The sequence below is a fragment of the Phocoena phocoena genome, chromosome 16 (genome assembly GCF_963924675.1).
Source record: "Phocoena phocoena chromosome 16, mPhoPho1.1, whole genome shotgun sequence".
NCBI classification, from domain to species: Eukaryota; Metazoa; Chordata; class Mammalia; order Artiodactyla; family Phocoenidae; genus Phocoena; species Phocoena phocoena.
The window spans coordinates 34221429-34245610 of NC_089234.1; the positions used below are offsets into that span (position 1 = coordinate 34221429).

Below are 24182 nucleotides of genomic sequence, written 5' to 3' on the forward strand. Positions count from 1 at the left end.
AAGTGTATTGGCTTCAGGGGGAGGGATCTTCATGCCTCCTTCACCACAGGGATGCCCTTAACACCTGAGCCAGAAACACTTGAATTCCACCCCCTAAGATGTCTCACACCAGTAACTAATGGTTGTCACTGCGTGTCTCAGTTATTTATTGCTGCATAACAAACCACTTCGTTTAATTTTGTTGGCAATTGTGTGTGTCAGGAATTCAGGAAGGGTTTAGCCAAGTAATTTGTATTTGATCCACATGGCATTAGCTGGGGCAGGCTGGGGCTGGAGGATTCATTTCCAAGATGGCTCCATCACTCACATGTCTCCCTCACCCCCTCTCTCTCCATGTAGCATCTCACCCTCCGTGCACCAGTCTGCACATGGCTTGGGATAATTTGAGATGATATACATATATGTGTGTGTGTGTGTGTGTATATATATATACATATATAAAGATGTTGACTAGGAAATGCTCATCGGGAATTCACGGGTGTAATTTGGGCCGGAGATAAAAATCTGGGAATTATTATCATATTATAGAAGGTAGATCATCTGATGGATGGTCAGAAGTCTGGATGAGTTCACTTAGGTAGTGTAAATGAGAAAAGTCCAGGGACTGAGCCCTGGGGCTCTTCAACACTTAGACGTTGGAGAGGTAAATCAGATTTAATGAAGGAGACTGGAAATGATCAGCCAGTGAGGTAGGAAGAGAATCGGGAGGGTGGTACTCCAAAAGCCAAATGAAACTGTTTTAAGAATGAAGCTATGACTTTGTCAAATACTTTATATAAGTTAAATGAGGTGACCATTAGATTGGATTGACCACTGGATTTAGCAATATGGTAACTCATGACCCCGTTTAGAGAAGTTTTGGTGAAGTGTGGGATGTAGGGGGTAAAGGCATGATTGGAGTAGGTTTAAAAGAGAAAGGGCCCAAATGTCTATCAGTGGATGAATGGATAAACCAAATGTGGTTTTATCCAAACAATAGATTACTATTCGGTTGTAAAAGGGAATGAAGTACTGAAACATCTACAACATGGATGAACCAAGAAAACATGCTAAGTGACAGAAACCAGACACAAATGGCCACATAATATATGACCCCATTTAAAGGAAATGTCCAGAATAGGCAAATCTGGACAGGAAGTAAATTAGGGGTTTCCAGGGCCAGGCAGAGGGGGACTTTGAGACTTCTTATTGGTATAGGGTTTCTTTTGGGGGGAATAGAAATGTTCTGGAACTAGATAGGGGTAATGGTTACACAACTCTGAAAATACTATACTATACTATACTTCAGTATAAATCACTGATTGTACACTTTTTTTCTGCTGTGTTGGTCTTCATTGTTGTGCGCGGGCTTTCTCTAGTTGTGGAGAGCGGGGGCTACTCTTTGTTGCCGTGCATGGGCTTCTTATTGCGGTGGCTTCTCATGTTGCAGAGCGCGGGCACTAGGTGCACAGGCTTCAGTAGTTGTGGCACACGGGCTTAGTTGCTCCAAGGCATGTGGGATCTTCCTGGACCAGGGCTCGAACCCATGTCTCCTGCATTGGCAGGTGGATTCTTAACCACTGCACCACCAGGGAAGTCCCTTTATTTTTTAAAATATTTGTTAGAAATATTTTCATATCATTATGTAAACAGCTCTTTCATTGTTTTTTTTAGAGCTATATAGTATTCAATATGGATATACCATAATTTATTTAACCAATTCCCTACAGACATTTAGGTTGATTCAAATTTCTTGTTATTACATATATTGCTGCAAGGAATATATAGTGCAAATATATTTCAAGAAAAATTCCTGGAATTCGAACTGCTGAGTCAATGGGTACATGTATTTGTAATTTAGAAAGATACTAATTGCCCTCCATACCAGTTTACACCCCAAACCATAATATAAAAAAATGGCCCATTTATTATCCTGGATGATATGGTATTTAATCACTTACGGCCCTTTCTGTGAATCAAGTACACCAGAATTAAATGACTATGCCAAACACTTTCAAAATTATTAACTGAAAAGAGGTCAAGATTATATTTCCTTGTGGGGTGGGTGGAGTGGGGGGGGTCAGAGATCGACTAGGAAAGGCCATAAAAAAGGGCATTACTTACCTGTGCCAAATTATTTTCTCTCAGCTCTAAGTTCACTCTTCCTTGCGCAACTTTGTGATATAGAACTGGATTCTGTATACCGTTTTCCTTTGGAACAACAGAGGGCACTGGAGTGACACTGCAAGGCAAAAATGTATCAAGATTTATACTTAAAGATTGTGCACTTTTAATTAATTTGGCTGCGCCGGGTCTTAGTTACAGCACAAGGGATCTTCGTTGCCTCGTGCAAGATCTTCCTTGCGGCATGTGGGATCTTTTTTTAGATGCAGCACGTGGGATCTAGTTCCCTGACCAGGGACCGAACCCGGACCCCTGCATTGGGAGTGTGGAGTCTTAACCACTAGACCACCAGGGAAGTCCCAATTGTGTACTTTATGTGTCTTAATTTTGGTGTACAATTATCTGAATTGGTAAATACACTGATACATAAGAATACGTTGTTCGATGTGAATTATTAAAAGGTCATGAACGTATTACCTCAGGTCCTGTTACAGATTGTTTCTTGCTAATTTTAAACTAGAGACAGTCTGTATTTAAGGAGGGCACATCTTGTAAGATTTCAAAGTATTCAACAGCAGCCCATGAATGCTGCTAATTTGTGGAGTAGAGTAGTAAACAAACGTAAAACACCCTCCCCCCCCCCACACACACACGCACCCTTATGGATCTTACATTCTTCGGGGGGGTAATATCATAGTAAGACTAAGATCTGTTGTGTACTTTGAAGACTCTAAACATCTCAAAGCAGGTTTATTTCCCATCTACCAAAGGATTTATTAGCACAGTGCTTGGCTCATACAGGTGCTCAACAAACATCTGGTAAAGTAGGATATGTTGTTGGCCTACGGTAACCTTGGCAAGCTGTTAGCAGTACGATAAATCCACGTGGGCTTGACCAGAACAGCCGAGCCTCTGTTACTTGTCCAAGTCTTCTACACTGAGCTGCAAATCCTTCTTCTTTTCCCTTTGCTCAGGATCTTTGTTCCAGGAAGGCAATTAAACATTTCATCGCTATACCCATTAGAGGGTGCGTGGGTGGCAGGTAGCAGAGAAGCAGCAAACTTGAGATCCCAGGGGACCAAAGAAAGGTTATGGGCAAACAAACCTCCAAGTTGGCACAGATACGTTTAGTTTCTCTGTATATCAAAGTGTCCCAGCATGTTATCTCACTTAATCTGCACAATAACCCAGGAGATTGGTTTTATAATCTTCATCTTATTGATAAGGAAGTTGAGGGTCTATCTGAAAGGTAAAAGTAACTTGCCCTACAACCATTAAACATCAGCTAGAATGCATCCAGGACTGACTCTATGGCTCTTTCTCTGCTAGTCTGTCTCTCAGACGGTGACAGTGAAATGATTTAGATACAATACTATACCCATGGATGGAAAGGCCTTTATTTGATGTACTCATTCTGGAAGATTCTAATCTGCTCCAGAAACTAAAGTTCTTAGTATCTTGGAGGAATCAACTTTTTCTGTGTTCCCAACCCACCTGAGTATACTTTGATACCTGTGGCATAAGACCACCCACAGATCTCGTCTAATCATAGTCCAAGTGGCTCTGAGGGTAGGTGAGGGGGGATTCATTTTAAAAATTAGAACATACTTGGAATTTAGGTTCGCCTGCTTATGAAATTAAGACAAATTTCTTTACAGTTCTTAAAAAATTCAGATTACTTGTACTAAGAGAAAATCTCACTAGTATCTCGATTACTATGATTTAAAAAGAATTAAGTAGGTACAGAATAAACAAATTATGTTTTGGAAGTTGTTCAACAGACAAAGTACACCTAGAGGACATAAAAATTCTTTATTTAACCTAATCCAGCCAGTGTTGAGATAGTCTGCTATGTTAAAAACAAGACGTTTAAAAAAATTACAGCACAGTTAGCAAGGCAGTGACTAATTAAGTCACTCAGTTTAATTTTATATTCTTCACAGTCATTTGATAATCATTTAATGATGAACAATATTTTCTGCCACTTTGGAGATAAGTTAAATTCTGCAAAGAAGAGAATTCTACCAGTTGTCATTGAATTTTATAAAAGAGGTTTAAAACATTAAAGTTTATAGAAATAACACAGTAAAGAAACGTGAAAATAAACTGGAAAACACAAATATACCTGCCCATCCCAAAAGTCTAGAACATCTCTTAATCTGTCCCCTAATGTTTCTCGTTTACTGCCTCGTTCCCTTTTCCTAGTGTTCAGCAATTAAGACACTACTGCTCTGTAGAGGCTATTTTGAGCTTAGCTAAAGTGCCTCTCTGTTCCTTTAATTTCTCAGTTAATCCTAGAAACAGTCTTCTAAGTATTACTTGTATTTCAGAGATGAAGAAAACTGTAGCTGACAGCAAGTTGTCACTTGATGAAAGTCATACATACAGTTATTAAAAGAATTAGGATCTGAACCTAGGTCCACCCAACTTTAGTCAGCCCATGCTTTTGTTGATTCAGGGTGGTGCAGGACACTTTCTGAAGAGGCTGGTACCTGGTACTTCTTGAGCTAAGGCTCTTTAGATTTAAATGTGTTCAATTCCAGGGCTGAGGCTACTCTGGTCCCCAGGCACTTGCAGTTCCTTCCCCACAGCCCTCAAAACTCCTTCTCCCTGCCCCTAAAGGATTAGAGTTGTTTCTCTGGCCCTCACAAGCCCCGATGCCAAACAAATCCAAGCAATTATTCCCCCATTTTGGGCATAAAGTAATAAATGGGGAACTGTGTGCTTGTGTAACTTTAGTAAAGGCTGCTAAAAGCTGTTCTATATAACAAAATTATGTAGGAAATATCCAGTATGTCTTTTCATATTGAAAATTTAAGAAAGCCAATATATTTTATAAGCACAGCTATATAATCTGTTATTTTTATATATAATCATAGTTTTATATCTCCCCTTCAGAACTGTAGCACTGATCTTAATATAAGGCTCACTGTCAGTCAAATATTCCCTTCCTCCCCAAGTAATTACAACTTTGTTCAATAGCCATTCACATAAATTTCATGTTACAACTCAAAATTAAGACATTCATACTATAGAAAGGTACCAGTCTTAAATTACTGAAGTTAACATATACTACTGTAATCTAACATAGCTCAATCTATACTTGCTACAATCCTAAAGTGAAGTGGCCACTTATCAGTAAGGGGGAACATTCATATTGCCATGCATTAGATGCTGTGAACAAGAAAATAAATAGGGTTTTTGGAACTATCTTTAAAAAACTTAATACTAATTGATGAAAATCACTCCAAGACCAGATTGCTGAACATTAAAAGGGTCACTACTGAAGAGCTTAAAATAAATAACTGCTTTTGAAAAATGAATATAAAACTAGTTAAACAGTGACTATTAAGGTGCTAGCCTCCTCAGTATGACAAGCAATTTAAATTTAAAAATATTAGTATTGGTTTTTTTTCTTATAATAATTTGACAAAAACAATGACCTTAATATTTACTCAAGACTTGTTTTCATAATTATTTCTTCACTGACTGGTATAAAAACAAAGAGCTCAAGGCCTCACCTTGGTTTACTCACTGCTGGTTTTCTACCTGTTGAAACTAGACTGTAAACTACATAAAAGCAGGAACCAAGTCTGTTTTGTTCACCACTGTATCCCCACAACACTTTGCATAGTGCCTGGGGAAGTAGGAGGTGATCAACAAATACCTGAATAACTGAATCGATGAGAAAGGAGAGGAAAATAACTTTATTTTTTGCAAATCGTTCTCTGTGCTCAAACTACTATAAACTGGCAGTTCTAATTTCTAGAAACACGAATTTAAAAACCTTACTCCGGTGATGGAAGGACCTGATGTCGCTGTCTCTGTCTCTGCCTTTCTCTCTCTCTCTCTCACACACACACACACACACACACACACACACACACACACACACACAGTAATTAAGACTGCATGAGTCAAAATTACAATATGAACTATGAGATGTCAACATTATATAAATAAAATTTAATAGTGAAAAAGTGATCTGGAAGCCCTGTGAATTTTTACCCTACACGTTTTGGAGGATATCACATGGGTTAAGAAAAACACAGCAAAACTGCATTTGTTCAGATAATCATTTGAATGTTTACATACATTTTTGGTTTGTTAATTATGTATAACTAATTTACATTTCCTCATATTAACATATACTCCTGTTTAGCTTGTAATCAAATTATGCCAGTGAGAAAAATCCTCATAGTACCTTCATTGAGTTGCTGATTCTAAGAAAACACTGAACATGAACATGTACAAAAGAGGCCTTTGAATAAAACAGCATGTGCATTTTTAAATATTTGCACAGTTTGATCTTTACATTTCTGTCTGAAGAAAATATGAACAAAACTCAGGTTCACCATGCCAAGATAATGGTTCAGATGACTGCCATAAAAGTACATACAAAACAATGAAAACAAATCACATCCTTAGGTTCCGTGATTACTGAGAGGGTTTCCCCTTCCCTAAGTGCTTTATTTTACTTCTTAAAAATATGAGAGCAGCAGCTTATCGCAAGTCTCCACTACTGTGCATTAATGATGGAATCAAAACAACACAACAGACTCATAAGAATGAGAGGACTGCAGAACAATGAGAAGTCACAGTTTTATGCTTCTTCTTGCTCTGGATAATTTAGAATTTTGCGGTGTGCCTGACGTAAATATTGCTGCTGTTTGAAGTAAACCTTGAATGCTCCTTTAATGGCAACAAAAGCAATTCCACCCTAAAAAAAGAGAAAAATTAGCTTTTTATAATGCAGATTTAGAGGAACATAATAAAAATCATTTTACTTAAATCACAAAAGACACAAGCATTGTTGCTAATTCAGATGACTGCAAATGAAATAGTTCTCTTTTTTTTTTTTTTACTAGGGGGTAAGATAGGAATAGACATTAGAGGTCAGAAAGCCTTTATCCTCTCTGAGTAATCTTCCTTCCACTTAGCTCTAAATCCATTCTCATATAGTAGAGAGAATGCCCAGGCATTATATGCAGGCTGCTACCAGAGGGGAGAAGTGGGAACAATAATAATGACATCAAACAACATAAGGGCTTACTATGTGCTAGCACTTCAAATGAATTATCTGATTTAACCCTCACAATAATCCTGAGGTAGCTACCACTACTATCTCCATTCTACAAGCATAGAGAAATCAAGAAATTTTATTTAGGTTTCTCAGAAAGACAATGTCTGTGATAGGATTTGACCTGGGCAGTCTGACCCTAGAGCAGAATCTTTTCAACACTATCTTTTGGGAGTAATGATTCACGCATATCCCAGGAGAGAACTCCCACAGCATAGTTCCAGAAGACTAGAACTACTGCAGTGGATCCTCCTCTTTTTATTGCTATTGGATGACAGCGGGGATCAAATAGAGACTTAAGGCACAGGAGCCGTAGTATAAATATTTATATAGTCTCATTCTTTTTTTTTTTAAAACAAATATACAGTTCTTTCTCTTTTGCATAGTCACTTGAAAAAAGTAATATTAAAGCCACCTTACCAAGATTGTCCTTTGTAAATTAGAGTTAACACTACTGAACATTAGTTTACCAACTATTGTTGCAATAGTAGGAAAAACAAGGGCTCCACACAAAATTCGGGTCGCAGAGACATGATCTGCTAAAGGATTAGCCTCGGCTGGAATTCGAGGAACAGGACAACCAATCCCTAGAGGAAAAAATGTAGAGTATTAGTGCTAATAAATCAGAATATCTAAAATATCTTTGCATGCTAGGATTCGTCCACAAGATTAATTTGGTATGTTCATTACCACCACAATTCAGGGCCTTACCTGGAAATATACTGTTCAAAATTTGTAGTTTATTTGAGTATTTGCGCCATAGTCTAAGCACATAGTCCTCCCAGCGAATCATCTTGCCTAATATCAGCATGACAGGAATAGTAGGAAGTCCAATTAAAAGGAATAAAGGATCAGCTCTCTCCATAACATCCAGACCTTCTTTATGGCCTACAACCTGTGAAACAGATAGCATTTGCTCCAATCACTTCCTTATCTAATGAAGGGTTCCATGCTTGAGTGCAATTCATTTTAGAGGAAACGCTAAATTTCAAAAGAATACAGAAATAAAAAGTTTTAAAAATAAGCTGGAAAGCTATCAATCCTGATTTATTTATAAGAAATGTCTCTCATTTCTTATAAATGAGAAAAAGAAAAGCTTTTGGGAAAAAGAAAAGCTCCCAAGCTGTTTCATATTACATTGGAATAAAAGCTTTAATTGATTACATTTCAAAAGAGGGGAGAGGACTTCTGGTTCTTGCTTCCATTCCTCTATTTAATTTGGTTAGACTGGGCTATAATTTTAGGTCTCATGTGTCTTCCAGAAGAGCAACTGTTTTCCTGCTCTTTCTACTAGGAGGTAAGCACAGCCAGCCAAGAGACAGGACCGGCCTTCAGGAGGTAGTCTGAAATCTCATTTCTCTTTGGCTTTCTACCTGCTCAGTGGTGTCTGGGATTGAGTGTGATTTCTCTGGCTGGCTAAATGCCTGCTCTACAGACTTAACTCTCCTAAAATGCAACTCCAAGGTCTATATTTGAGGGAATGCAATAGGAGGTCCAGTTCTGGTTCCAGGTTCCAGTCACTTTTTCTAATCCAGGAACCCAAGGGTGCCTACCTATGGGGTAATAAAGCTAAAACAATCCTTCCCTTCTCATCTGGGTCTTGGAGTTATTTCTCAATTGGTTTAGATCTGAGAGGGCAAGAAGGACATGATTAATTCACATTTGTGAATCTCCATACTTCCCCTCCTGGCAAAATTCTTTTCACTTGTTGATCAATCTTGGTCTTACATGTCTCTCAACATGGCCACTTTGTTGGTGAGCATCTTACTTTTAACTAGAAAATTTCCCTATAAATTCTTTCACAGGTCTCAAATGACCTCCCTTTAGCCAAAAGTCTCAAATGCTGGCAAATTAAATATATTTCTCTGAGGGATTATTCTTGGCAGTTATGACAGTGGAGACTATTTCAGAATCTTGGGGTTTTAGCCCATCCAGGTATCACAGCTTGATATGAGGAGACTACTATAAAGGTTTCTATATAGTTTTTCTGTACACACTTGAGGATTAAACTATGAAGAAAGGGTTGTTGATATAGACAATTTATGTCTTTGCCTTTGTCTATATCTCTGAGAGGGACAAGGGAAAAGAAAGGAAGGAAAGGCAAGGAGGGAAGGGAGAAAAGAAGGTAGGGAAGACTAAAAGCTCCAGGGACAGTATCTACTCAGGAAAGCAAACTCATGAAAAAGTAAACGGGATGTTTTTTCAAAAATGAGATGCCCTTTACGTCAGCTATTATAGCAGATTTTTTTAGGTGGACTTCAAGAAGATGTGAAATAAGGAAGCTGACAATGGTCACGGCAAATTCAAATTCTAGACAACAGACTTGATCCAGGTAGAAATAGTTTATAAAATTATGTGGAGGGACTTCCCTGGCAGTCCAGTGGTTAAACTCTGCACTTCCAACACAGGGGGCACGGGTTCAATCCCTGGTTGGGGAACTAAGAGCCCACATGCCATGTTGTGTGGCGTGGCCAACCAAAAAAAAAGAAAAGAAAAAGCATGTGGAGAGGACTAAATTGGGTGCTCTTAAAATTTCAGCTAAGCATATAGCCCAGACTTTTGTGCATGATTAATTTATCTAACCAAGATGTAACATTAAAGAACAGAGGACTAGCCTCTTCCAAATGGTCAAAACCCATGGTATCAGTATCTGATATTCTTCTGTGTTTCCACGTAGAAATTAACAACCTCATATCTTGCATGTGAAGGGTGGTTGTTTTCAGCTGCCCTAAAGTGAAATAGTCTGGTTCACCATATTTCATAAACACATATCTCACCCTGGTGGCAAAAGTGGATTAGCCCAGAAACTGTCTTTACCTATAATGCTTGTCACATGACACTCTATTTTTTATATCATTTTATTATTTTCAATATTATGATCACTTTAAAGTTATAACTAAATGTGATTTAAATACTCCCAAAGTGTTAGCAAATAAATTCAGGAATTTGAAAAATTCCTTTGTTGGGTTATGTTTTCTTTTTAGAATTTAGGGTTTAAAAATATAAAGCAGGGCTTCCCTGGTGGCACAGTGGTTGAGAGTCCGCCTGACAATGCAGGGGACATGGGTTCGTGCCCTGGTCCGGGAAGATCCCACATGCTGTGGAGGGGCTGGGCCCGTGAGCCATGGCTGCTGAGCCTGTGCATCCGGAGCTTGTGCTCCGCAATGGGAGAGGCCACAACAGTGAGCAGCCTGTGTACAGGAAAAAAAAAAAAAAAAAAAAAAAAAAATATATATATATATATATATAAAGCAAAGTGAATATTCAGGTATGGACTATAGTAAGGGAAAATTTATTCCTCATGGGTAGCAGTAAAAACTTTCCAACCAGGTGTCTAAGAATGAGGAAATAAAAAAGAAAACAGGGCAAATGGTGAGCAAAAGCCCATTTTCCCCACCTGTGATCAAGAGTCATGCTTCGTGCTTAAGCTGAGGCTGACCATTACATGCATACCTGCATGCATTCATTCAACTGAATAATGATTACGTGCCAGACACAGGCCTAGGTGCTGGGAATTAAAAGGTGAGCTAAATAGACGTCTTTTGGAGGTAAGAGGCAATCAAATCAAACAAGTGTGCAAATATAACGTTAAAGGAACTAGGACAGTGTTAACACCTGTAGTGTCATACTACGTACCGCTACAGTCAGACTCAAGGGTAATAAATGAAAGTTGAATTAATCAATGGGGCTGATTTAACTCTGGTCAATATAAAACCAGCAGATCTTGTGTAAGATCATGTACATTCTGATGTTATGCCCTAAGACTGAAAAAGAGATAACTTTCAAGACTTAAATTCTGAGGTTAGATTCAGGAACTATAGAATGTCTTCTCTAAGATTTTTCTTTTTTTTTTTTTGCGGTACGCAGGCCTCTCACTGTTGTGGCATCTCCCGTTGCGGAGCACAGGCTCTGGATGCGCAGGCTCAGCAGCCATGGCTCAAGGGCCCAGCTGCTCCGCGGTATGTGGGACCTTCCCAGACCAGGGCGCGAACACGAGTCCCCTGCATCGGCAGGTGGACTCTCAACCACTGCGCCACCAGGGAAGCCCTTCTCTAAGAATATTTTATCCATGTACAAAATCAAGGCCTACGGAATTGCAGGTTTAGAGAAAGGTTTGTTTGTTTTTCTGCTTAAGAGCTAAAAGCTAAATCTCCATAGTCAGCTAGGCCTGCGGTTCATCAATGCTAAAATGCTAAGAGTTAGTTTTAATTAAGTTTTGATCTTTTAAAGCACTGCCTATAGAACCCTACTTTTAAATGGGAGGATGGAACAGCAATGAACTAAAAGGTTTCCTTAGAATTCAGGGTAATTAAATGCAACACAATTAAGAAGGGACAATGCGTGTGGGGGTTGCTTTACAGCAGAGGCAGAAGCAGAGCTGGGCCGGGTGTCAGTGTTCCACTGTTCCCGGATACAATGCTCCAGCTGCCTCTGGGACCAGCTATCATTTCAGGAGCCCTAGATTAGGGACAGGAGTCCTAATGCTTCTTCCTTGCTGGAAGGTGGTACTGGTACTGGACATGTAAGCTCTCTGAACCTGTAAACTAGGAATAATTGATAGTATCTATGTCACAAGATTGTTGCAAGAATTATATGCATCAGTGCTTGAAAGGTGTTCAGCCAGGTGCTAAGGGAAGAAAAAGTTAACTATTAGTTGTCTTTTCAACAGAAATTTAAATCAAAGGGACCATTCAAGTTCTTTACAACGAAAAGGGATCGAACCTAAGACTGGTTCATGAAGAAATAAATGGGAAAAAACAGTGATCTGATTCCTTAATCTGATTTACCTGAACTTCAGAGTAGTCAGAGAACAAAAGGAAAAAAAATAGTTAAGTGTGAAAAAGAAAATCCTAAATTCTGCTGATGGAGTAGGGGGCACGACTGCTATCAAATATTCAGAAAGATAAAAGTCTTCCGAATACTCTTAAATCACACAACAGGAGCTATCTACTGTCACAGCTAATCACTCCCATTTCTGGGCTAAAAAAAAATCTTTTCAAGTGAGACAGTACATGTGAAGGTTATATCTAAATGGTAACACATAATATATATATGCATTATCATCATTTTAGTTCTTTTCTGTCACCATTAACCTTCTTTACTGTCACCATTAACATGTTTATTTTTGTCTCCTTGCTCATATCATTTCCTCCTCTCTGCCAATCCAAATCATTCTCTACAAGGGTCAGCTCAAGACTTATTTTTTTCATAACTTCAAATGATCTTTCACTTTTACTGAATTAAAATACTGTTAATGAAGTCTTTCCTTAATTGGCTCCTGTTGTTGAAGTGTCTCATTAATTACGAGAATTCTTTTAAGACTGTGCTAGCCTAATATCTTTTCAAAAAGAGCCATCCTATTTCTTATGGTCAATTAGGTCTTAAAGAGAAATCACTCAATCTCAGAGGGCCTTAGTTTCCCCATCTGCAAAAATATACTTTTGTATAATGTATTTGTACATTAAACAATGTATAATCTCTAAGTTTTCAGGTCTTTGTCAGTCGTAGTGAATGGTCCTGAACTTCCTGGATCTAATGATATACTAATACTCATTACTGGAGCTTAACAAATTATTACAGAACATATAGTCAGTTAAACCTGTTACTACCTGATAGAATTGGTCATATTAAAAAAATCACTATTTATGAAAGCCTTTCAAAGTTAACATCTGTGTATATGCTATACAGGGAACATCTACGTATAAGATAGTCTCTACTTTCTCAAGGAAATTACCTGCCAATAGGAGGAGTAAGGCCTGAATACAGCAAAAGTTAAATAACTTAGGTAATCTATATAAGAAATAGCACTTGGTCAACACAGGATTGGCTGCCATTTGAGGAATAAAAATGTCATGAATGCAGAGGAAGAAGAAATCACACTGGGCAGGAGTTGCCTGATAAGTTTCATGGAGGGAAAGTGGCTGAACTAAGCCTGGAAGGAGGGTTTAAATTCGGAGAGAAAGGCCTGAAAGGACAGGTATTAGGCAGGGAGGGTGACATAAGCCAAAGGACAGAGGTAAAAAAACTAAACAACATAAGGATGGGTTGGAGGAGACAGCCCCATAGGCCTCAAAGTAGAATGAAGTTAAGATTGTGGAGAACACTGCATAACAAACCAGGTTAAGGAAATGGAATCTTTTTCAAGTCAGTGATTCTCAATCTTTATCCACTATCCTATGACAAATGATTTGTGATTCATTCCAGTGACTACATCCAGATTTCTGGGGTGTCATCAACATTTTATAAAGAAGCATTGCAATATTCTGTCTCACCATGATTATTTAGATAGGTTATGTGGAACTTCTAGAATATTACATATAATCCCTTCGATCCCTTTTTCTTTCATGTATTCTTTTAATTTATATTAAAGAAAAGCAAGTTATATCATCTACAAACCAAAGTGTGTTAACTATTACTGAGTTAGTTATGAAACATTTAACCGGGCTTCCCTGGTGGTGCAGTGGTTAAGAATCCGCCTGCCAACGCAGGAGACACGGGTTCAAGCCCTGGTCTGGGAGGATCCCACATGCCGTGGAGCAACTAAGCCTGTGCGCCACAACTACCGAGCCTGCGCGCCACAACTACAGAGCCCACGAGGCACAACCACTGAGCCCACGTGCCACAACTACTGAAGCCCGTGAGCCTAGAGCCCATGCTCAGCAATAAGAGAAGCCACTGCTATGACAAGCCCGTGCACCACAACGAAGAGTAGCCCCCGCTCATCGCAACTAGAGAAAGCCTGCGTGCAGCAACAAAGACCCAACGCAGCCAAAAATAAAAATAAATTTATTAAAAAAAAAAAAGAAACATTTAACCAATCTAGGTGCTGCTTTTGAAAATGATCACTTAAGTTAGAGGAGACGTTAAGCTTTGAAGTAAACTGTTGAAAGGTATTATTTTAGGAAGATTCATTTGGAAGGATGGATCAACAGAAAAGAATGAAGTTAAAGAAAACAATCAAGAGGCTCCTTTAGCCATCCAGGTATGATGGGAGAAAGACAATAAGTCAAGTATTAAAGATTGTGGAAAGGAAGGCACAGATGTTAAGACATATCTAGATGGAAATTGCTTGGACTTAGTGGACTGGATATAGCGCTATGAAGTAGAAAGAGTTAAAGGTAATCCTCAGAATGTAGGCTATATATCGAGTAGATGGGAAAATAATTGTAGGAATCAAAGATATAGAGAAATGATAACAGAATAAATTTAGGTTTCAATTTGAGGAAAAGACAAGTTTGATTTCAATAATATTGAGTGTGAAGTCATAAGAGGTCATTTAAGGAGAAGGACCATGCTGTTCTTATAGGACTGATTTTGGGAAAAGATTAGGGTGAAAGACATCAAAACGCACAGTTAAGATGGCTGGAAATCTTCAAAGAAGAGGTATACATAGAGAAGAGTCAAGGGCCTGGGACTAAATCTTGAAATTTAAGTCATTCTAATTTTCATCAACAGTTACTAACTGTAGCATTGTTTTGTAATAGCAAAAAACTAGAAGTAACTAACTGTCTAATCAATAAGAGACTGGTTAGTAAACTGTTGAAATTCTATACAAAGAATGCTATGCAGATTTCTCCATACTCTGTGAAAAGATCTCTAAGATTCATTGTTTTTGGAAAAAGGGGGGTTCAGCTCTAATACATTTCCTTTTGGGGGGATAACTATAATGTGTGTGGGAGAACATATTTATTTTATCTTGCATATGCACAAACAAAGTCTGGAAGAATATATCTGGCTACCTGAGGAGAGGGGAACCTGGGCAAATGAAGGACAGGAGTAAGAAGACTTTCCCCTAGAGAGCTTTTATATATTTTCTTATTTTTAAGCCATGAGAATGTTATCACTTGTTCAAATAATAATTTTAAAAACTCCTAACAAAAATCTATTTAATCTGTTTGATCTTCATATCAAAAGTAACATCATCAAATAGAATAAAATAGTGAACCTGCATCACTGTCACTGCTCCATAAGTCACAGCTGTCCAATAGATAGAGCCAACCATTATTCCTGCTGCAGCAAACGGACAGGCTTTTGAGATCAGTCTATCTGCAAGATCCAAGACGTAAACAACTGGACCTATAATATAAAGAAAACAAAGTTTCAACACAAGACAGATTAAAAAAAGACCAGATCTAAAATATTTTTATGAAGTTGGATGCCCTGATGCTTTAGAAATAACTTATAAATGTAATGGGAACCTAGATTTGAACAGATTTAGAATTTCTCAGTCATTTGCATGAATAGCTGAGTTTTACTTCCTAAATCCTAGGAAATAGCCTCTTCGAATTTTTATCTTTATCAGTAAACCTAAGAGTAAAGCCTTAACACAGCTGCTTCTTATAAAGGAAAATAGTTCTCTTACTTCTCTTAATGACACTGGCTACTGCAGAATGACATGGCCATTTCAACTTGCTCTTCACAAACAGTTCCTGGCCACAATTAGTTTCTATAGTACTTGGTAAGACTATCACTTCTTTGACTTCACTTATTACTTCCTTGATAGTGTGTGAAGGTAACCTAGGCTATTTTTTTGTAGTTACTCAAAGTCAACCTATCTTACTTTGATATCCAATATACTATATTTAGTTGAGTACTATTCTCTAACAAACTACTTTTAATGATCATGCCAGTTTTTATGGCATTCCAACAGCTGTATATGCCCATTATGCTTCTATTATTATGTGCTTACAAAGCAAAATTTGGTTATTATCTCCTCTGGTAGTTATTTGGAATAATTATACTAGGAGGAATTATAATAATTGCAATTAAGCCTGATATAATTTAGCTCCAGAATTTTCCAGAATAGTGGAAAAGTCTTAGACCTGAATTAGAGCAAGGCCTAAATAAAGAATTAAATATCCAAGTTGAACTAAAGGAACATGCAACCTTGACTTGGTTAGTAATCATCATATTTGTTGAATGCCCTCTACATAAAAACTATTACTTAGGACATTTTCTTAGAAATGTATAAGAGGTATTACCTACCTCTGGGGGCTTACAATCTATAGGAGGATGCTGTATACAAAACCAACTTATTTTCATTGTACAAAGAAATTCAAATAGCAATATGATGATAAAATCATTAAAAGAACAAGCATCCATCTGTGGAGCCCTGATCAATAGTTCCCCCTGATTGCTGGAGCCAGTAATATTACTAGTCGCTGTATAAAGGCAGATCATACTGTGAAGAAGGAAGAACATTAGGAGAGGTGTCAAAGGGACCTATGATTTAAATTTAGCATATAAACTTATTATTGTCAAAATTTAACTTACATAACATTTAAAACTATGACAACGCATCTTTTGGGACCAAAGAGATAAAGTAAGCCTAGTTCAATGTATACTGACTCTACATTCTACATGATAGCAGGTGCTGTGCCACACATTACATGTATCATTATTTAATCTCATAATGTAGGGTTTAATCCTTAAAATACACAAATTTGCAGGTTTAAGTTTATAACCCTCTCAGAAGGCATAATAAGAAGCATTTTACTAAGTCACCAAAGATCCCTGAAATGCTGGTACTAAAAGTTAAAGCCAATAGGTATATATAAAACCTCAAAACTTAAGCTTTCATATTCTCTATTGATAGTTCTTTAATCAGAAAATTGAAGCCACAAAACAACAACTACAGACTCTTTACAGCACGTTTCCACCTACCAACATCACACCTATCTGAAGTCAATCCCCACTTATACATCAGATCCCATTCTGTCACCAACTCAAAGACACAGGTCTAGCAATTCACTTTTACCCTCCTACATCATTTCCCCCTACCCTTTATTGGATTATTTTCATCAAACATGTCATTATTTATTCTATCTTAAAGAAAAAAAGAAAGCCCTTCTCTTGATCCTTCTTTTCCCTTTGCTCCCTTTACAACAAAATCACTCAGAAGATTTTTCTGTTTTCACTCTCTCTCTCCAATTCTCTCTTAAATCCACTCCACCAAAACTGCTCATCAAGGTCACTAACAACCCACACATAGCTAAATCCAATGGTCTAATCTCAGCCTTCCTCTTATTTGGCCTACCACCAACATCTGATAGATGTTCCCTTCTTCTTCCCAATAATCATTGCACCTCCAGGACATCACCATCTCTTGGTTTTCTTTCCAGTCACTAACTTTTCAGTCTCCTTTGCTGGTTCCTCCTCTTTTTCTTGACCTCAGTGAGGCCCACCCTGTCAACTTCTACTTCATCATACTCCCTATTTGATTACTCTGCTCTATTTTTCTTTTTCCTAAAGCACTTACCACCTAACATACTCTAATTTACTTATTGTTTCCACCTACTAGAATAGGGGTTGAAAAACTATGGCCCATGGGCCGAATCCACCTCACTGTTACCGTAAATAAAGTTTTCGAGAAAGATGGCCACATGCAAAGTTAGCTGACCCTTGAACAACACGGGTTTGAACTACATGGATCCACTTACACTAGGATTTTTTTCAATAGTAAATACCACAGTTCTACACAATCCTCTGTTGGTTGAATCCATGGATAGGGAGGGATACAGAGGAGCTGTGGATACGGAGGGCCAACTATAAGTTATATGTGGGTTTTTGACTGCACAGAGGGTTGGCACCCCTTCCCCCCTCCAAGCCTGCACTGTTCAAGGGTCAACTGTATTTACTATATATATATATATATATATATATATATATATATTTTTTTTTTTTTTTTTTTTTTTTTTTTTTTTTACAGGAAAAGTTTGTTGGCTCCTGAACTAGAATGTGAGCTCCAAAGCGAAAGTGACCTTTTTATTTTGCTTATTGACGAATCCCAATTCCTTTGATTCTCAAAAATTTGCTTAATTCTCTACTGAGGTACTTATGAAAAACTATGATATGAAAATCTCTAGGTCTTCCTTTTTCATTATTCCGTATGAAGCCCAAGTTATGAGACTATTTTCTACCCAGTCAGAATCAGAATGTATTAGGAGAGAAGGTATTTTACCTGCTTCCAGCTGACCTTCGCCCCCCCATCCCCCACCTCTTCAAAAGGGTGCGTGGAAAGATCTACTGATGGAGCAAAGCAATATAATTCCTAAAAAAAGTAACAGATCATCTAGATGAAAACATAGTTCCTAAAAAGTAATCAGTCACTACCGATTTTATCTATTATGAACATGGACAATAGATAGATGTTTGAATTGTCTTTCCTTTAAAGATCTCAGAAGGTTCCAACAGAATAAGCTCAATTTTCAATTTTCTTCTGAATCATTGGGTATGAATTCCTTCTGTACAAACAAAAACAAGTCCTCATACTTCCTTCTGGAAATTTTTTACTTATCCCTTGGGTCATATGCAACAGATGTGCTGGATTAAATGAAGTCACTGGCTGCATTTTATAATCTCTATTTCCAGTTTTTCTGGCAAAATTCTGTCTAGGCTTTTGTCTTAAGTTTATTTTGCCTAAACCTCTCAAGTCTTTTCCAGATAGACTAGTCCAAGATTAGCTTAATATTTAAAAGGAAGGATAAATGCCTAGTGGTAAACATACCATTAGAATTATAAACTGCCACCCAAGGGAGGTATTTCTGAGAGCTAAAGATTATCTAGGCAAGCTATCTGATGAATAAGAACAATCACTCAAATCATCCGGATGCAGTCCCTCAATCGTATTTTTCTTATTAGGAAGCTTATCATGTACTATCCTATGACTTGAGGTCATAAAAGGAAAACAGCAACAGTCACTAGCCTCTTCTTATTGTCAGATTAAAGTACAAACAGTTACAGGAAATGAGGAAAGGCAAGACTCTAGCCCTTGAAAATCTCAATTCTAATGGGGAGGAAGAAGTATGAATAAACGTACTTCACAAGTTAAATATGCAAGAGCATAAAAAGGTTTTATTTAGTATTTTTAAAAGGTATTATTGAATTTTTAATGCCTCAGTGGGCTTCATCACTTATACTTCCAACAGTACTGTATTTACACAATGAATGGCAATTGGAGAAGCTTTGTATAAATACAAGTTTTGAAAATTCAATAATTTAAAGAGCACTAGGGAAACTTGCAATTAAAAGGAAATCTATTGTGAATTCTTTTGCACAATAAAGCTTTTGTAAAGAAAATAACTACACATAATGTTTTGGGTAAATTCAAATCCTCGCATTTCAGATTTGAATGACATCAAACAGTGAGCTGAGAACTATTAGGGAAACTCTAAGTCCATGTCTACTGAAAAGAAGTAATCAGTTTTATCTGGCAGACTGCAAAGGTAGATTTGTTGTGCAAAGGTAGATTTGTTGTGATTGTTATGTTGTGATTTAAATCTCTGTATGCATGGTGTTAAAGGTACATTTTGGCAATTAAGAATTAATGACTGAAGGGCAGGTAATACTTAGTGTTCAAAATCTCCTGGCACTGCATACAATCATATCCAGAATTCCCAGTACCTTTCTTGGGGACAGAAAGGTATCCTCAAAAACACCTCTGACCAATTCTTGAAAAATAATTTCTAAACACTGCCACGGTGCTAAAGTTTCTAACACAAAACATAATTTAATGCTTCACAAGATAACCTTGTATAAGTCCCTGTGATGATAACAGCTCCCATGAACTCCAAGGTTTCTGTTAAGTGGCCAAATTTATAAAAGAGATTGCCAGACCCAACTCAAATGCCAACTTGCTAATCCAAAACATCAACCCCACTTTCAGGTTCAGGACTGCTGAGAATTGCAGATTTTCGAGGTCACCAAGAGTCTAACAATACAGTTCTAAACTTCTTTCCTTGCTCCAAGTCTTCTTTTTGTTGCACACTATTTCTGGAATGTCCTGTCCCTACTTTGATTAAATCTGTATGAACACCCAAATTCCCAATGAAAACTAACCTAACCTGATAGAGGCTGACTAATTGTTCTACCCCACCCTGTCAGCCTGTTCCACGAGGCTTCCTTTACATACTATCCCACAAAATGCACTTACCCCTTTGCTTGTGCATAATGTTAGTACTTTATGTTCTTGTTCAATGTTTGTTCAGTTGTCTCAATATCCTTTAAGTCTGTCCATGTCAGCATCATCTGAGATTGAAAACTCCCAGGGGGCAGGGGCCATGTCTGTTTAACTCGTTTTGTACAGTGCCTAGGATAGAACCATGTACAGATAGGTGCTTAAAAAATGCTTTTTAATGATGATTGGTATCTATCACTCTCAGGGACTAAGAGACAGCTATCTTCAGCACAGGGCACTTTGGCCTGTTCCACAGGGCATTAGAATATAATGGCACAGGACCTAGCTGCAGCACTCTGTGGCAAGTATTTGACTCAATTCATTGTTTAAAAAACAACTTAAAAAAAGTATTAATTATATGGTCCAACAACAAATGTGGATTTTACTGAAAACATGAATATCACAACCACCAATTCAATTTTAAAAACACGTGGGAATTTTGATGGGATAGTAATGAATTTTAACTTTTAACTCTTTCTCTAGCATTCATCACTGTTTTAAATACTAAGATGCCGGAGGCTAGGTCTAAGAGCCCCAGACAAGCTCATGTAAGTTCATCTTTAATTGCTCTGCTTGTAGGTTGAGATTTTACCATTTTTTATGTAAAAACAAACATCCTGCAAATTCAGGCTTTAATTTACTTTGCTTAATGATGAAAGTCATTAGATTGTCAACAGAAGAAAGGATATGTTCTTGGACAATTTTTTTTTTCTTGGACAATTTTTTATTTAACCAAACTAATAATTACTGACCAAAAACCCCTCAAAACAAAACTAATGATGAATAAAAGATTCAGAGTCAAAGCAGATGAATATTATGTCTTGGTGTATATATATATTGTATTACCAAGAAAAGTAACTAAAGATCATCAAAGTAGTTCTTTATGAGTACATAGCTTGTGCCAAGGGAAAGCTTAAATTTTTCCTCATTAGAATAGATTAGCCCATAGAATATTTGAGGGCTATAACATCAACTACTAAGTACTTATTAAGCACCTATTGTACACATAGCATTTTACTATGCATTAAAATAAATGTAAATAAAATTTAACACACTAGCCTCTGCCTCCAAGGAGCCTACAATCTAGTTAGGGACAAACAATAAATACACATTAAACAACTGGAAAACTTTATGGCAAAACTGACAAATATATGATAGTATCATACAAACTACACAGACACATGTTAACAAATTTTAAGTAAAGATTATAGAGGGGGTAAGGATGCAAAGAGTTTTCTTTCTTTTTTCTTTTGTGGTTACGTGGGCCTCTCACTGTTGCGGCCTCTCCCGTTGCGGAGCACAGGCTCCGGATGCGCAGGCTCAGCGACTATGGCTCACGGGCCTAGCCGCTCCGCGGCATGTGGGATCTTCCCAGACCGGGGCACGAACCTGTGTCCCCTGCATCGGCAGGCAGACTCTCAACCACTGCGCCACTAGGGAAGCCCAAGACTTTTAATTTACTGTCTGTATGTATGTATTTACTAATTAACAGAAGTGAATCTTGACCTTGAAGTCTATGATCTGAAAAAGGGGGCATGCTAGAAGACCTTCTAACTAGAGGCAAAAGACTTTATTCAAAGGGTTTATATATTTTTAAAAAGCTAGTATGCCAGTAAGGTGGGGGTTAACTGATAAAAATCGTTAGCCAGATCTCTGAAGAACATGACACAATAGGCAGGAAGGAAGTTGCTGGTGACAGGCATGCTAAAATGAATATGATATTTTAGGAAAACTAAGAATATTTAAAGTCAGAATAAACTAGAATAGAATCCACAAGATTTTGTATCTAAAGTGAGTACAAAAAAAGAGAAAGCAGCATCAATCGAAAGTAGTTTAATATAAAAGAGAGTTGTTAGAAAGGATAAAGAAATATTAAATCTTATTAGAGAAAAAATGTTTTGTCTGCTTTTAGGAGAAACCATGCCTAAGGTATGAAATTCTTTGAATTTCCAAATTAAAAGTTGAAAAAGTTAAGCTGTGATAAAAGAAACACCACCATCAATTATCATTAATACATAAAAATAGATGGCAATATTAATTATGCACTTACTACATATATGCCAAGGAATTGTTATTACATATTCTTTTTTCTTCTTTAAATATACCTATATTTTTCAAATTTTCCATGATGAGAATATAGTTACTTTTATTAATAAGAAAAACTACTTTTTAGAGAATAACAAAGGGTTATCATAAAATTCAGGTAACTATACCCTAAGGAAAGTCAACCTGACATTACTGTTTCATTTTCTTTCCCCCTTTATATAAGAAACCCACAGTAGGCTCCTTAGGAGGCAAAATAACAAGGGGAGTAAGGATTAGGTAGGGTCTACCGTGTGAATTTGGACAAAATGCTATCTCCAGACCTCAATTTCTACATCTATAATGATAATGAAGATAATATCTTTCTCAGAGTTTTTGTGAAAATTAATGTATATGAAGTTCTTAATATAGTACTTAGTGTTACACTCTACCAAGTGTTACACTGTACCAACGTCAGATATTAGTTCTTTCAAAAATGGCATACTAAGTTAAGTAGAATAGAACTCTGGAATAGGAGGTATAATCCAAGACAGATGTTTGAGGAAAAATTTATGGTATAAGGCTCTGGCATAAAAATAAGACTGTTTCAGGAAAATCTGAGGTAAGAAATAAAGGACAGATCTTTTTTGCCTAAAGGTCTGGGACAAGGAGGAAGAGGAAAATGCATGGTGCCAGGGAATCTGGGAATGAAGAGGGAGAAGACACCAGACTATAATTAGTAATTACTTTTTAAAAAATGTAAGATTCTGTAATTGTGTTTTGGACCTATAATTCAGCTACCAGTATTTATATATAGTGTGCACCCAGAAAGCCTCACCCTATTGAAGGTACATTGAAGATACTTATTAAAACAAATTTATATTTAAATCTTAGGGAACAAGGCTAGATGTGATCCAGCAATAAACACAAGAAATCCTTACTTTGAAGGTATTCTAGTCATCTCCTCATAAGAGGGCATATAAAGGAGGGCCAAAGAAGATCTAATGAGATGCCTACCTACAAGCTTAACATCAGAGGGTAGGGCTTCCCTGGTGGCACAGTGGTTGAGAATCCGCCTGCCAATGCAGGGGACACGGGTTCAAGCCCTGGTCTGGGAGGATCCCACATGCCACGGAGCAACTGGGCCCGTGAGCCACAACTACTGAGCCTGCGCGTCTGGAGCCTGTGCTCCGCAACGAAAGGCCGTGACAGTGAGAGGCCTGCGCACCGCGATGAAGAGTGGCCCCCGCTCGCCGCAACTAGAGAAAGCCCTCGCACAGAAACGAAGACCCAACACAGCCTAAATAAATAAATAAATAAAAATTAAAACAAAAAAAAAAAACATCAGAGGGTACTCAAAGATTGAATCATTATGGAGATTTTGGTTTTTCAATTCCTTTCTTTTGATCATCCATAGACGTTTAGATATAATGCAAAGCAAAAATAAACACTTCTCTGATGGCCAAATGTAAATATTACTAGAAACTCTTAATTATATGAAGAAAGTACCTGAATTCTTAAGTCTGTACTGGTTTTCAAGTAATGAAATAAGCTAACAATATATTTTATGACAGCAGTCAGGCAAGTAACCGCTTGGATTTACGATGAGTAACAGAGGGCCATGTGCTTAGAGGAAACAATGCAGACTATTCTTAGAAAGTAACTGATAGCTTAGAAAATATTAAAAATGTAAAATTCTCATTAAATTGAAGCCATGAAAAACTTTTTTAAATTTGGGGAAAATATATTTAATATATATTTAGTACCCTTTTTCAAACAAAAGGATGCTCAACATCACTAATCATTAGAGAAATGCAAATCAAAACTACAATGAGGTATCACCTCATACCAGTCAGAATGGCCATCATCAAAAAGTCTACAAACAATAAATGCTGGAGAGGGTGTGGAGAAAAGGGAACCCTCTGGCACTGTTGGTGGGAATGTAAATTGATACAGCCACTATGGAGAACAGTATGGAGGTTCCTTAAATAACTAAAAATAGAACTACCATATGACCCAGCA

General features: G+C 37.4%; 1 protein-coding gene across 1 annotated transcript in view; it reads right to left on the reverse strand.

Moving 5' to 3' along the window:
* Positions 1-6051: 6051 nt before the first annotated feature.
* MARCHF5 (membrane associated ring-CH-type finger 5) overlaps positions 6052-24182 on the reverse strand; it is a 52310-nt gene continuing 34179 nt past the window's right edge. The window contains exons 3-6 of the mRNA XM_065894515.1: positions 15129-15259; positions 7895-8078; positions 7604-7770; positions 6052-6823 (exon numbers count right to left, since the gene is read on the reverse strand). Coding sequence (XP_065750587.1) covers positions 6707-6823; positions 7604-7770; positions 7895-8078; positions 15129-15259 — 599 coding nt within the window. The 3' untranslated portion in view covers positions 6052-6706. The remainder of the gene's footprint in view (positions 6824-7603; positions 7771-7894; positions 8079-15128; positions 15260-24182) is intronic.